The sequence below is a fragment of the Triticum dicoccoides genome, chromosome 7B, assembly GCF_002162155.2.
Source record: "Triticum dicoccoides isolate Atlit2015 ecotype Zavitan chromosome 7B, WEW_v2.0, whole genome shotgun sequence".
Classification (NCBI taxonomy): Eukaryota; Viridiplantae; Streptophyta; class Magnoliopsida; order Poales; family Poaceae; genus Triticum; species Triticum dicoccoides.
Window position 1 is genome coordinate 10,700,563 of NC_041393.1, and position 13,357 is coordinate 10,713,919.

The window sequence follows — 13,357 nt, forward strand, 5'->3', positions numbered from 1 at the left end:
TACGGATATGTAGATCTCCTACCATTGTAACCGACTTTGTGTAACCCTAGCCCTCTCCGGTGTCTATATAAACCGGATGGCTTTAGTCCATAGGACGAACAACAATCATACCATAGGCTAGCTTCTAGGGTTTAGCCTCCTTGATCGCGTGGTAGATCCACTCTTGTAACACACATCATCAATATTAATCAAGCAGGACGTAGGGTTTTACCTCCATCAAGAGGGCCCGAACCTGGGTAAAACATCGTGTCCCTTGTCTCCTGTTACCATCCGCCTAGACGCACAGTTCGGGACCCCCTACCCGAGATCCGCCGGTTTTGACACCGACAGTACTCCTTGCCTAGCTCCCGGCCGGTGATGCTTCAAGCGTCATCGGAGGGCATGTGGAGGTTTGTCTCCGGCGGATCTCGCGGGATTTAGTCGCCGTTTATCTTTGGTGGATCCATGTGGATCCGGTAGGTTTGTGCGTGTTCGTGTGTCTACATATTGGATCCTTCCGATCTAATCTTCTCTTCAACAGCGACGGGTGTTGTCGCCGTTTGTCTTTGGTGGATCCATGTGAATTCGGTAGGTTTGTGCGTGTTTGTGTGTCTACATGTTGGATCCTTCCGATCTAAACTTCTCTTCGATGGCGACGGTTGCTATTCTGGTGCGCCGGTCCTATAGGGTCTTAACACGACGACTTCCCGACCGTCTATTACAAAAAATTTTGCCCGGCTCCAGTGAGGGATGTGTGATGATGGCGGCACGCCTTCAGCTCGCTTCAGTACATGTAGTCGTCGCTAGGTGGTATATAGATCTGAACGTAATTTTTATTATTTCTGGTATTCGTTATGCTATCATGATTGATGATGAATAGATTGGAAGTTTCCCCGAAAAAAAACTCAAATTTAAAAGTTGTAAAAACTTCAAATTCAAATTTGAAGTACTCATGGAGAACAAAAGAAAGAGACAACGTCTCCTTTTCATTTTTTGTTTGCGAATGGTCTCCTTTTCATTTTCGACTACGAATTTGCTCAGAAATAGTCGGGGAATCGTCGTCGCAAGGGGAACAGGGGAACCTCAAAGCCCTGAAAACGACACGATTCCGCTTGGACACCTGTTGCGCCTCACACAAACGGCACGGCAATGCATGTAGCACCAAAAGGGAAGAAATGTATATGTTCCTCCCTCCCTGACTGAAACCTCAGCGACGTGTAGAATGGAATTTCAGCGGCAAGTATGCGCGGTCTCGCTTGCGACGGTGACATGCTCCGCGCCATCTAGCCGATGCCTCTCCCTTTCGCGTTGGCATTCACTCGCTTGGTAGTAGCATGTGGACTGCTTTTTGGAAAGTTCGTCCATCAGTGGAGCTCAGAATGTTCAAAACTGCAGCACAGCGTTTGACTGCTGACCATTGATTCAACGCTCCCCTCCAGTTTTAATGGTGACAAAAAAGTAATATCTCCTCTAAAAATGGCGTCAAAAGCACAGTGATAATATTGGTGGGATACAGGTCAACAAAGACACAAGAGAAGATTCGGAAGAACTGACCCCTGCGAGAATCTAAAAGCCTGTCTCCGCGTATAGGGCAGGGAATTTAAGAATGCCGGAGGGTGACGCCGGCGTCCGGGCCTGCGCTGACGCCGGGCTGCTGACCGGAGAGGAAAGCCGCACAAGCAACAGTTGTTTGCCAAGCCAATCAATCAGAGGGGTGCAGACAGAGCACCGAATAGGATTCAGTTCAGAGGGAGGGAACATATGTTGTGTGAAAAACGTAGGCAGCCTTCAACAACAAGTCTTGTATTAATTAACCCGGAGGGAATATCATCATTGTGTGAAAAACGTAAGCAACCATTGACAACAAAGTCTTGCATATTAATTAATTTACATACACACGCGCGCACACACACGAGGATTCGACGGGAAGCTCCGAGGATCTAGAAGCCGTTTTCGCTGTTGTTCGGAGTGCCCGCACTCTTATTTTGAGCTCTTGTACAGCGCGTCGATGGCTCCCTGAACGTTCATGGGATTATGTATCAGGTAAGCAATGGGGATACAAGAGCTAGAGAAATTTGGAGAAACAAGGGAATGATGATAGGCCGGAATGAATCAGGGGAAAGCGTGTATGAGGTCTGACCTGGTAGTACTTGAGCATCTGCGGCCGTTTCTTCTTGTACGTCGGGGTGATGAGCTCGCGCTCCATGTCGAACGGCACCGCGTCAAGATGGACGGCCCTTATGAACTCGAACCCTTTCAGCTGGCAAAGGGGAAAACACCGGGGACATGTCAATACTACCTGGAACAGACGGTGGTGGTGGTCGAGCTGTACAAGGATGGCTATGACAGGGCGCTTTACCTTCTTTTCCTTTGCGATCTTGGAGAGTTCTGCTATAAAATGCTCTTTAGTCTTCGCGTTCTCGCATAGTTCTGCCAAGCTTCCAGTGATTCCGTTCTGTCCAGCCCAGTTCTCAAGTGCTTGTTCATTGGGGTTTATCACAGCGATAAGGAAAGATTCAAAGCTGTTCCCGTACACCCATATCTGAAAAAATTGATCCGCAGGAAACATGAAAATCGAGACAAATGGCGTATGAACTGGATATAAAAAATAACAAAATGTATACCTACAGTACTATTTTCTTGCATGTATGCCCTTTTTTTTAACAGATGTGCTCTCTGTACTCTCTCAAAAGTTTGCAAGCAAAACGACAAGAGAGACGAGACGAGCAACACTACATAACTTTGAGAAGCCACTATTTTTCATTCGCACACAGTTTCACCACAGAGAAGTAGGACTTAACACAGCGAAGACAGAAATTCAGACATTCCTATGGAAATAATTGACCAGGTACTTACCGAGTCAATCTCTGGAAGAACACCGTAGATATTCTCTAGATTTTCCACTGCAACATATTCTCCCTGTGAAAGCTTGAATATATTTTTCTTTCTGTCAATGATTTTCAAGGCTCCGTTTGGTTGCCACTCACCAACATCCCCTGTATCATTATTCAACTCACAGTCATCATCTAAAATATAATAACTTAAGATATCCATTGCCTCCAGTTGAAGTTAGGGATATAGCTAACCTGTGTGAAACCATCCATCAGTCAGGACTTCCTGTGTTAGGTCCTCTCTTTTGTAGTATCCAGAGAACAAAACACTTCCCTTTATGCATACCTCGCCACGAGGAATGCTAGCCAGAGCATCATAACCCATCTCTGAAACTGACTCAAGGCGAACGTCTATATGTGGAACTGGTGGGCCAACAGTCCCAGCCATGGAGAATTCATTTGGTATGGCAGCAAAAGATCCCGCACAGGTTTCGGTGAGTCCTAAAATTGAAAAAATTGGAATTATGCAAAGCTTTATTAGGAAGTGCTTCTGTCATCTAATAATATGTGCAATTCATCTGCAGGGCTTGTCTACGTAATAATAAAGGAACTTAAACAACAAGGTGCATACCATAGCCTTGAACAACATGTGCACATGTCACAACCCTCAAAAATTCTTCAACCGCCACAGCAAGAGGAGCGCCACCAGACACGATAATACGGATTTTTCCACCCAGCCTTTCTTTCACCTTAAAGATAAGCACTACGTTAGGACATAGTATATAGACATAAAGTTGTATTGACATTTTTAATTCTATCTGATGAGGTATAAGATTGGTTGCTCTTGAATGTCTAACTGTACCTTGCTGAAAACTAACTTGTCAAAGAATGGAGATGCCTTCTCATGTTTAATTCCTTTCTTCATGCTGTCTAGTTTCCTGATGATTCAATAACTACCATCTCAAAATTGTATCATGAATGTGCAAAATAATATGTGTACTTAAAAAAAGGGTTCTCGGTTATAATCATGTGCAAACTTACATCTTGTAACCAAGATTGAATAAGGTTTTCTTTAATATACCACCAGCAGAAATCTTGGTCGTAAGACCTACATAAAAATAATAATGCATCGAATATTAGGCAAAGTAAAAATAGACATTACATGTAATCTTCCATTGAAGCTGTTCGTTACATGACATCCATCTCTATGAAGTTTGATAGTTAGTACATCGACTGAAAACTTAATTAGTCTCTGTTTATTTCCTTTTGTAGACTTATCGATTTTTTCCACCAAAATTTTAGGTATGGTTTCAACAACTAGATCAACCGAAAGCTAAGGTATTTCCTCATTGGTGATTTATCAAGATCTTTTGAAATCTATAATAATGTAACCACAGCAATAACTTTTATTAATGCATTTGGAGATAATGGAACAAATAGAAAATAATATCTGAACATGTTCACGTCACTGATAGAAGAAAGCCAGAGTTTACAGAAACTTGTGCAGTTATTACTTCTGTAACGAGTTATGCAATCAACGATAAGTGCTTTATCCAAATGACACAACAATAGATTTTGTATAAATATCTAACTATGTTAACAGCTAACATATGGAGCTTACCTGAATATATTCTGTCGAGTACACGTGGAACAGCACAAAATACTGTTGGTCTTAGTGCTGCAATATCGTCAACCAACAACTTGACATCCTACAGATGCATGACAGTAATTTCAGTATGAACCCATTGACTACTTGGGGAAATAGAGTATTCACAAAGCATACCCCACGCCAAAATCCGATTCTCGATCCATGAGATATAAACACTTCCTCAAACATTCTATCGAAGACATGAGCTAGTGGAAGATATGACAAATAAACATCGTCTTGATCAAACTGCAACCACAAAGTGGAAAGTAACCAGCATTACTTGTGTGATTCATTGAAGCACGTGCAATGATTATTTCATTATGAAATGTGTTGGATTATATACTTACAGCTTCACCAATAGATTGCACGACAGAATCAGCACCGGCCAGGTTAACAAGAAGGTTTTCATTTGATATCATAACACCTTTAGGGTCTCCTGTTGTTCCACTTGTGTACATGATTGTGCAGATGTCGGATTTCTTCTTTTCAGGAAGATCAACAGGTTCACCTCCACCCTATAAACATGTCAGGCACACAAAGTTTATGAGTAAGTTTATTATAATGGTTCAATAACACGTCATACAGGAGTAACTTGGAAACCTTACATTATGAATGAAATGAACTACAGTTCAGTATTTTCAACTAGAATACAGGACAGTCTGAACTATTTCAAATAACAAGGGACTAAGATTATTCACAAAATTTACCTTATCGGTTGTGCAATATATACTATTATAACAATCATGTAAGACATATAAGTAGCTAATAAGTCACATTTAATATGATATAGGTAAAGCTAACTTCAGGGTTTTGCAGGGGATGTTGAAGATCTTATTAGGAAGCACTAGATATCTATAAAAAAAGTCATGAAACATATATCATATCTCATATTCATTTGGAGGCACGCCACACAGCAGCAAGCTCAATGTATCAAATAAGATAATTTGCATTGCATATTTCTTTTCTTAAAAGAAAGATTGTTGTGAAGCACTTCTTTCCATAACTTGTAGCAAAACACCAAAAAGAAGCTAGCTGAAGACCAAATCTTACCGTGATCAGGAATTCCTCCCATGAGAAAATGGACAGCCCATGGTTCTTAGCTTCCTCTTTCTGATCATTTGTGACTCCTCCGAAGCTGATGATTGCTGAAAATGAGTTAACAATAGAACCAACGTAAATCCCACAGTGACGAACCATCTAATTGGTCGATACCGCTTATCATTGCAAGAACTTACTTTTCAAATACTTTGAAGTGGCATGACAGGTTTTCAAGAGCTGCCATAATTGAAAGCATCAGCAAACAGGGGGGCTATGAAGTCTCAAGCAAACAGTAAACTGAACCAGAATTATAATTTTTTTGAGACCATACTCCAGACCCCCCACCCCTTGCAGTAGTAAACAGTAAGCACATAATCTCTTGCCAACACATCGCCTGATCTGTCAGGATAAACATAATTGAGAAAATTGCTTCCATTGGACAGAAGTTAGACCTCTCCGCGGGCTCACTGACGACGAATCAGAGAACTAGCCATCTAAATAAGAACCAGCCCAACCTAGAACCTGCGGAGTTCACCTCGCCGTGGCTGTAGGCCGCGGCGGGGGAAACCCGGGAATCGCCTGCAGCCAGCCCATCGCACTCGCCTCTCGCGCGGAACGGACCGCCATGACGCCGTTCGTACGGGGCGGCGCCTCCCTCTGCAAATCTCGAGCGGTGATTCGCCGGGGAAGGCCTGGTGGCGTCGCGCGTGCGGCGGAGATGCCACCGGTGTTCACCGTCAGTCCTTTTTTTTTTTTGAGGGGTTGTTCGCCGTCAGCCCTGCACGGCTGATAGGCTCACCGCGCGACCTTACTGGGCCGGGCCGAAGTAAGGTTATGACTAGACGGGCCGAAGGGGTCGTACATACAGTACTTGTTTCGTATCATTTTTAAAATTTCCCGGCGAATGGGTCAAAAGAAAAAGAAAAAGAAAAAAAAAGAACTTGTTGAACTGGGAGAGATGTTCTTGATTGACCAGCGCGTGTAGAATTTCTCCATTCTTCCTCTTTCCACATGTCCCAAAAGACCATAAAACTTAATACAGGTTGGTATCGATTTTCAAACCGGGTTCATTTGTGTAAAACTTCTCGGATTTGATATTCATTGCAGGCCAGTCATGCACGCTTAAGAGGAATAAAATATATTTGACCTAGCGTAGTAGTGATATTCTTTGTTTGAAACTTATTAATGGAGTGATGAAATTGAGGACTAAGTGGCCGCATTGGTACCTCGCCAATCTTCTTCTCTTCCACGAAAGCAATCAGGAGTTCGGCATGGCAGGTGATAAATTCCACTGCATTAGCACCTGAACAAAAAAGAGAGTTTTAGTCAGATTCAATCTTGATTAACCTTGCGCCTTTGCTAGTCGGGCAGATTAGTATAACATTCATGTTTCTATCTTTCTTTCTTTTGGCAAGCATGTGACATCAAATTTTTAAACCCTAGAAAAGTATGGTTGTTACTAATGGGGCTAGGCAATTGTTTTTGCCAAGAATAAAATAAATTACACCCTCTGTCCCAAAATATGTGACGTGGTTTTAGTTTCAATTTTGAACTAAAACCATGTCACTTATTTTGGGATGGTGGAATAAGAGACTATTAAATAAAAATGAGAACAGTACTAAATCAGAACCTAATTAGGAGTAGTAAGTACTCCCTCCATTTCTATTTCCTCTGCATATTTTTCTCAAGTTAGACTTTTGTGGAATTTGACTAAATTTATATCAAAAATATATATATCAAAATATGTGACATGACTTTGTAAAATTGCACACACCAGCCAGTTCACCTAAAAGCTCAAGCTGATGAAAAAATGTGGGCTATGCATTTATACATCAACAATCCCCTCATGTGTGGCTCCGTCAGGCCTAAATATGGACCAAAAGTGGGCAGTAATTTTTTTATTTTTAAATTGCGTCAGCCGGGTGTTGAACTCAAAACCTCTTGACTCTCATACCATGTAAAATTGCATGCATCAGCCACTTTACCCAAAATTCAAGCTGATGGAGAAATGTGGGTTATGCATTTATACGCAAATAGTTCCTGCTGTCCCACAACGACGTGCGAGCTCGAGTTTTAGGTGGTGGCTTTGGGCAACACGATGGCTATGGTTTTGTGACTTATAGTCCTGAGATGCAGGGATTTGTATGGGGTGGTAGGTCGGACGTGCTTTGTCTAAGGACAGTTAGGTTTTTCGATGTACTAGGTTCGAGTTTGAATCAAAGTACGTTTGGATCGTCGAGTTGGGATGGAAATTACAAGGAGGACTGTTTTTTTTGCTAGACGGTAATTATTTATTTATTTTTTTTTGCGGGGAGGCTAGACGGTTATTACATGACCAAGTCGAAAATATCCAAGCCCTATTATATTTGTATTCGACATGGCTTGGAGAAAATAAAATACTCCCTCCGTCCGAAAATACTTGTCACCAAAGTGGATAAAAAGGGATGTATCTAGAACTAATATACATCTAGATACATCCTCTTTAATTCATTTTGATGACAAGTATTTCCGGACGGAGGGAGTACAAGATAGTCCCTCCATTTCTTTACTTCACATATTAGGTTTGTCTTCAGTCAAACCTTTTAAAGTTTGATCAAGTTTATAGAAAAAATACAAAACATTCACAATACAAAACACATATGATTAGATCCATCATAAAAAAATCATATTGTATTTATTTGGTATTGTGGAGTTCATAATCTTTAATATAAATTTGATCAAATTTCACAAAGTTTGACTTGAGAAAAACCTAATATGTGAAGGAAAAAGAAACATGGGGAGTACTTACTAATATATTTTATTCTTTGCGAAAAACAATTTTCTAGCCCTTTTAGCTACAAATTTTCAAGTGTTTAGAAAGTTGTTTGTTAGACTTGGCAGATACTACGTACCAAGAGTGTCGTAGAGCGGCACACAACAAACTCCGAGGGCGTTGCAAGCCTGCAGTATATGTAGGATTAGTTGCAAAGTAAGACAAAAATATATGTATATACAGTACTATTCATTTGAAAAGTACTGCAATGTTTTTCTCCAGAAAATCTGGGGATAAACATTGTTTAGATGAGGGATGATTAAGTAGTGATTTACCTCCATGCTGATGATCCATTCCGGACAATTTGCACCGTAGATGCCAGCGCGTTCACCCTGAAAATAGTATACACATCACTTTATATCCACTTTCTTGTGAGGATATTATGGTATCAAAGGGTTCAGAAGATGATACAAATGGCTTCGTTAGTAACATTCGGACAACACGAGAGTTGTTTTTGTCAAACACAAATTAATTTAATTTGTGCTAATGGAAAACGAATATGATAGATGCAGCATCTACACGGCAAGCACGATCGAACTGGTCAACTCTTCCCTGGAGCTAGCGTATGAGCTGGGTCAGACTTGAGATGGTTTTGGTGAAGACTAGACTATTCCATGGAAGAGAAACCTTCAAGGGTGGACTTTCTTCGCATCCAGACAAGCCATATCCATGTGACAGTGGTTGTATTTTGTACTAGTATATATCTGGTTGTAATTTAAGCTTGACAACTGGTACACGTACGACGAATTTTGTACGATTTATGTACGACAGTCCTCAGCAGCCGTTGGATCAACTGGATGGACAAGTGAGATCACGTCGTACGGAAATCGTACACACTATTCATCGTACGCACAACAATTTCGATCAACTGGATACCGGAAGGGATAAGCATGCTATCCTTTTGTTAAAGCCAAAGGTGATAACACTAGCAGTTATTGGCTTATGATGCACCCCATCACCTTTTAAATTAAAACACTTGTAGAGTTGCTACCCAACAAAAAAAAGTATCATCATGAGACTATTAACCCAGTGTTCTCAACCTGAACTATATTGGTGGCGAGCAGCATATCCGTTTCGGTATTATTAATGGGTGTATCACTTAACTAATGCAGTTTGGCTACATATCAGTCAGCTGAATTTCAAATTCAGGCCAGTCGATCTTGAATGAAGGAAGGAGAAGGAATGGCCTCGCCGGAGAGAAGGAAGGGGCTCACCGTCATCACCCCATTATCTATTTTAGGGTTCAGGGGCGGCGGTGGGGCTTCGCCGGAGAAAAAAAAATGGACGTGGGCGGGGCTAGAGGTATGACCGAGGGCGGCAGCAAGACCCACGGTGGGGGAAAGGTTCAGGGGCGGGCGATGCGGCAAGGCGGTCGTGGGCGGCGGCAGCACGCGGCGGGAGGAGGAAAACTCACGGAGGAAGAAGACATAACCTGGGTCGTTCATTTTCCATCTAACGCTTCAGACTGATCCAGACCAAATTGACTGACCCAAATCAAAATTTCAGTCGATTGACTCCTAACCATTCCCTAACTAATGATCTCCTCAACGGCTTGTTCAACTTGGCAGCTGTGGAGATCGTGGTGCATCCAGGCTCCAGCTAATTAACCGATTACACGAGCAAGCTATGCACGCGATATGGGCATATTATACATCCACTAACGAACTGTGTTGCTAATGATATAATAAGCAGCCTGGCGTACGCGTAATTATTACCAGCTGCTGCTATTACTTAATTATATAATTCCGGAGGATTAGGATCAAGAGCAGGGGTTGGAATTTTCTATCCCTATGTTGGATCGATGCATGAGCAGTTGACCATCGATCGATCTGATCGTCCAAATTAAGTTTTAGCTGGCTTCACATTGTGATAGCTGGTCTACATCATCACGGTCACGATCAAGCTGTATGCACGCACGCACGCACCTGTTTGACCCCGGACTTGCTCATGGAGGCCGCGAGCTTGATCACGACGTCGCAGACCTCCCTGTAAGTCATCCAGGCGTAGTCGCCGGCCTGCATGGTATTTTGATTCAGCTGCTGGCTCCATTGATTCAAGCTGGCAGAGGAAACTGGCACGGGCTGGCTAGTTGAACTCAGATTCAAAGTAAGTACCTTGCCGTCGACAACTAGCCGGTGACCGAGCATCGGGTTGCTGGGGTACTTCTCCACGGAAGCGCTGCAAGATCGCAAGAGACGTGTTAGATCGATCGATCGATGAAGCTTCAGGAAGAGAGCGGGATTAACGCATGGAGCACGTGCAGATCGCCATGGATGGGTTTCAAGCGTGTGTATCTGCAGGGCGGCTCAAGAGAGGTGGGAGGGGATGCTAGCTGAATAGCTCACCGGAAGAGGTCCCAGAGGCAGTCGACGCCGGGCGGGGACTGCAGCAGGCCGGTGTCCTTGGCCAGCACGTTCCGGTACGACGGCCCGGCATTCCCCTCGGCGTCGCCCGACTCCACCAGGAACTTCATCGCCTCCGACGACGCTGCACGATACGAGAGCGAAGGAAGAATAGTCGAGGATGGATGGGAGAAAGGTAGCTGCTGACACGATGCAGGACGGAATAGACAGAGACAGAGAGCATACCATATATACAGCCGTTGGGAGACGTGCTGGAAGCTGTTGCAAGTTTTTTTTTTTTTTGAGAGAGAGAAGGAAGCCGTTGCAAGTTGGAGTAGTCGTCTCTTCTCAAGACTAAAAAAAAGATCTCTGAAAATTATATTCGGACACGAGGCCCACCAGCCCGCGTCGTAGGATATGGAAATTGCTACAGATTGCCCTAGGCATACTACTATCACCTTCTCAAAATATAAGACGTTTTAGTAGGCGACTATATTGTACGGCGCGGAAAGCGTGCAGCGGTAAGCAAACTTCAATTGATATCAACAGTACATAGGCATGTAGTACTATAGTATTAATAATGATGTTCTAGGGGGAAAACCAGGCATGTATTTTATATTAGTTGAAAAAAAAACAGATGCCGTTAAGATACGGTACAGTTGGATTGGATGGCGATGTGTTGTGTGTTTGACTATGCAGGGGCGGAAAAGAAAAAGAAGAACTGTACAGATCAGCTGGTCGATAGTACCCTCCTGTTTTTCTTTTTTCTGTACAAGATCGCCGCGTTGTTCAGATCTAATCTAGAAATCGATTTCGAAGTTTTGGTTGGGGCAACTTCTTGATTCTGATTTCGAAATCTCCACGCCCCGCTTCTGGATCCTGCAGTTAGGAGGTCGTCGACCTTGTAGCCGCATTGCTGTGCTGCGCAGCTGCCTCGATCGGATGCAGCCATCAGCCATGACATGCAATTACATTTGAGAATTGAGATCACGTACGGCAAGTTAATATAGTGTAGCTAGGCGGGCGGGCGTTGGCTTGGCACAATGTCAGACTGCTTCGCAACAAAAGCAAGGGGACGAATATTAGCCTGCTTCATGGGAAAGAAATCACATGCTAGTGCAGCTGAGACTGGGCTCAGATTCACATTTTCGGATTTATCACTCCTATTTAGTTACACGACGATGACATTTCTGTCCACATCTTATCCAGGAGGACGACTCGACTAGATTACCTTTTTTCTTTTACGGAAAGGCCTTCATGGCTAGCTTTATTAACCTCAAATAACGCTTACATCGTCTGCTAAAAATTTAGTAATAGTAACCGGAGGTGCATCCACCCATAAAGAAGGGGTGTTTACACGCCCCCACTCAGCTAGCTCATGAGCAACTACATTTGATTCTCTATTACAGTGCTCAATAGTAACCTTCCCGAACTCTCGTAATAACTCTCTGCAATCATCTAAAACTAGAGCCGCCACCATAGAATGTCCCTCATTCAGATGTCCCTCACTCGACTAGATTACTTTAGGAGAAGTATGGGACATGCTATAGGGGTAGGTTGACTAGAAATTAAATTTGGGCCAGTCGATCTATTTAGCCGCTGGATGCGAAATGAGCGGCGAAATTGTTTTCTTCAACTTCCAGCATTATCTACTGTTCATCTTCTTCGCTGAAATCTGAGACCGCCGGACTAACCACCACCCTCCACCACCCGCGGCCGGCGGCGCTCCCGCGCCAGCCCGGCTGTCCCGCGCGCGCCTCAACCGCCGCCTACTGCCGTGCTTCCTCCGCCCACGGCCATCGCTCTAACCCTGGAAAGACCTCCAACTCCGGCACCGATGAACTTGCACCCCCGCCACCCTAAGATAGACGAGGAGGATGCTGCCCCCTCTGCACCCGCTACACCCCTAAGATAGATGAGGAGGCTACTCGACCGCCGCCGCTGCTGCCTCCGCCGGCGGCCTCGGTGCTCCTCCATGGCTATTGCTTCCTCTCCACCGAATTGACTGACCCAAATTCAAATTTCAGGCGACTGATGTTGAGAAAACCTAGAGAACTATACATAGAACTTAAAGAGATATGCAAGTCGCACACGTTTCGTACCCTACGTCTCATTTGTCTCACGCAAGGGTGATTAGGGATCTCACGCCTCCCGTCGGCCCCACCGCAAATCAGCTTCGTCTTCTATGACCTTAGAGCAATGGAGGCGCGGTTAATCTCGACCCTTGCTGGCGATACGACTCCTCCATTTTTAGGTGTTTTTTTACCTGTTTGTTTTGGGTTTATGTCCTTGTCGGTGTCAAAACCGGCGGATCTCGGGTAGGGGGTCCCGAACTGTGCGTCTTGGTAACAGGAGACGAGGGACACGATGTTTTTACCCAGGTTCGGGCCCTCTCGATGGAGGTAAAACCCTACGTCCTGCTTGATTAATATTGATGATATGGATAGTACAAGAGTGGATCTACCACGAGATCAAGGAGGCTAAACCCTAGAAGCTAGCCTATGGTATGGTTGTTGTAATGTATGTTGTGTCCTACGGACTAAAGCCCTCCGGTTTATATAGACACCGGAGGAGGCTAGGGTTACACAGAGTCGGTTACAATGGTAGGAGATCTACATATCCGTATCGCCAAGCTTGCCTTCCACGCCAAGGAAAGTCCCATCCGGACACGGGACGGAGTCTTCAATCTTGTATCTTCGTAGTCTTG

General features: G+C 43.9%; 1 protein-coding gene across 1 annotated transcript; it reads right to left on the reverse strand.

The window, feature by feature from the left end:
- Nucleotides 1-1,757: 1,757 nt before the first annotated feature.
- LOC119337166 (long chain acyl-CoA synthetase 4-like) lies at nucleotides 1,758-10,852 on the reverse strand. Its single transcript, XM_037609288.1, has 19 exons — nucleotides 10,654-10,852; nucleotides 10,423-10,486; nucleotides 10,234-10,323; nucleotides 8,584-8,640; nucleotides 8,388-8,436; nucleotides 6,723-6,799; nucleotides 5,694-5,733; nucleotides 5,509-5,603; nucleotides 4,806-4,973; nucleotides 4,594-4,704; nucleotides 4,432-4,519; nucleotides 3,852-3,918; nucleotides 3,673-3,748; nucleotides 3,442-3,559; nucleotides 3,066-3,311; nucleotides 2,836-2,975; nucleotides 2,339-2,521; nucleotides 2,120-2,239; nucleotides 1,758-1,995 (listed from the first exon to the last, which is right to left on the reverse strand). The coding sequence occupies exons 1-19, from the start codon at nucleotides 10,779-10,781 to the stop codon at nucleotides 1,960-1,962; spliced, it is 1,953 nt and encodes a 650-aa protein (XP_037465185.1). The 5' UTR covers nucleotides 10,782-10,852; the 3' UTR covers nucleotides 1,758-1,959.
- Between the last annotated feature and the right edge of the window lie 2,505 nt (nucleotides 10,853-13,357).

Excerpts from the sequence above, each read along its gene's own strand:
- LOC119337166 (XM_037609288.1), bottom strand. The coding sequence starts at position 10,781 with ATGAAGTTCCTGGTGGAGTCGGGCGACGCCGAGGGGAATGCCGGGCCG. Across the intron at positions 4,974-5,508 it reads GGGAGGAATTCCTGATCACG|GGTGGAGGTGAACCTGTTGA; the intron begins GTAAGATTTGGT and ends ACATGTTTATAG. Across the intron at positions 3,312-3,441 it reads ACATGTTGTTCAAGGCTATG|GACTCACCGAAACCTGTGCG; the intron begins GTATGCACCTTG and ends TTTCAATTTTAG.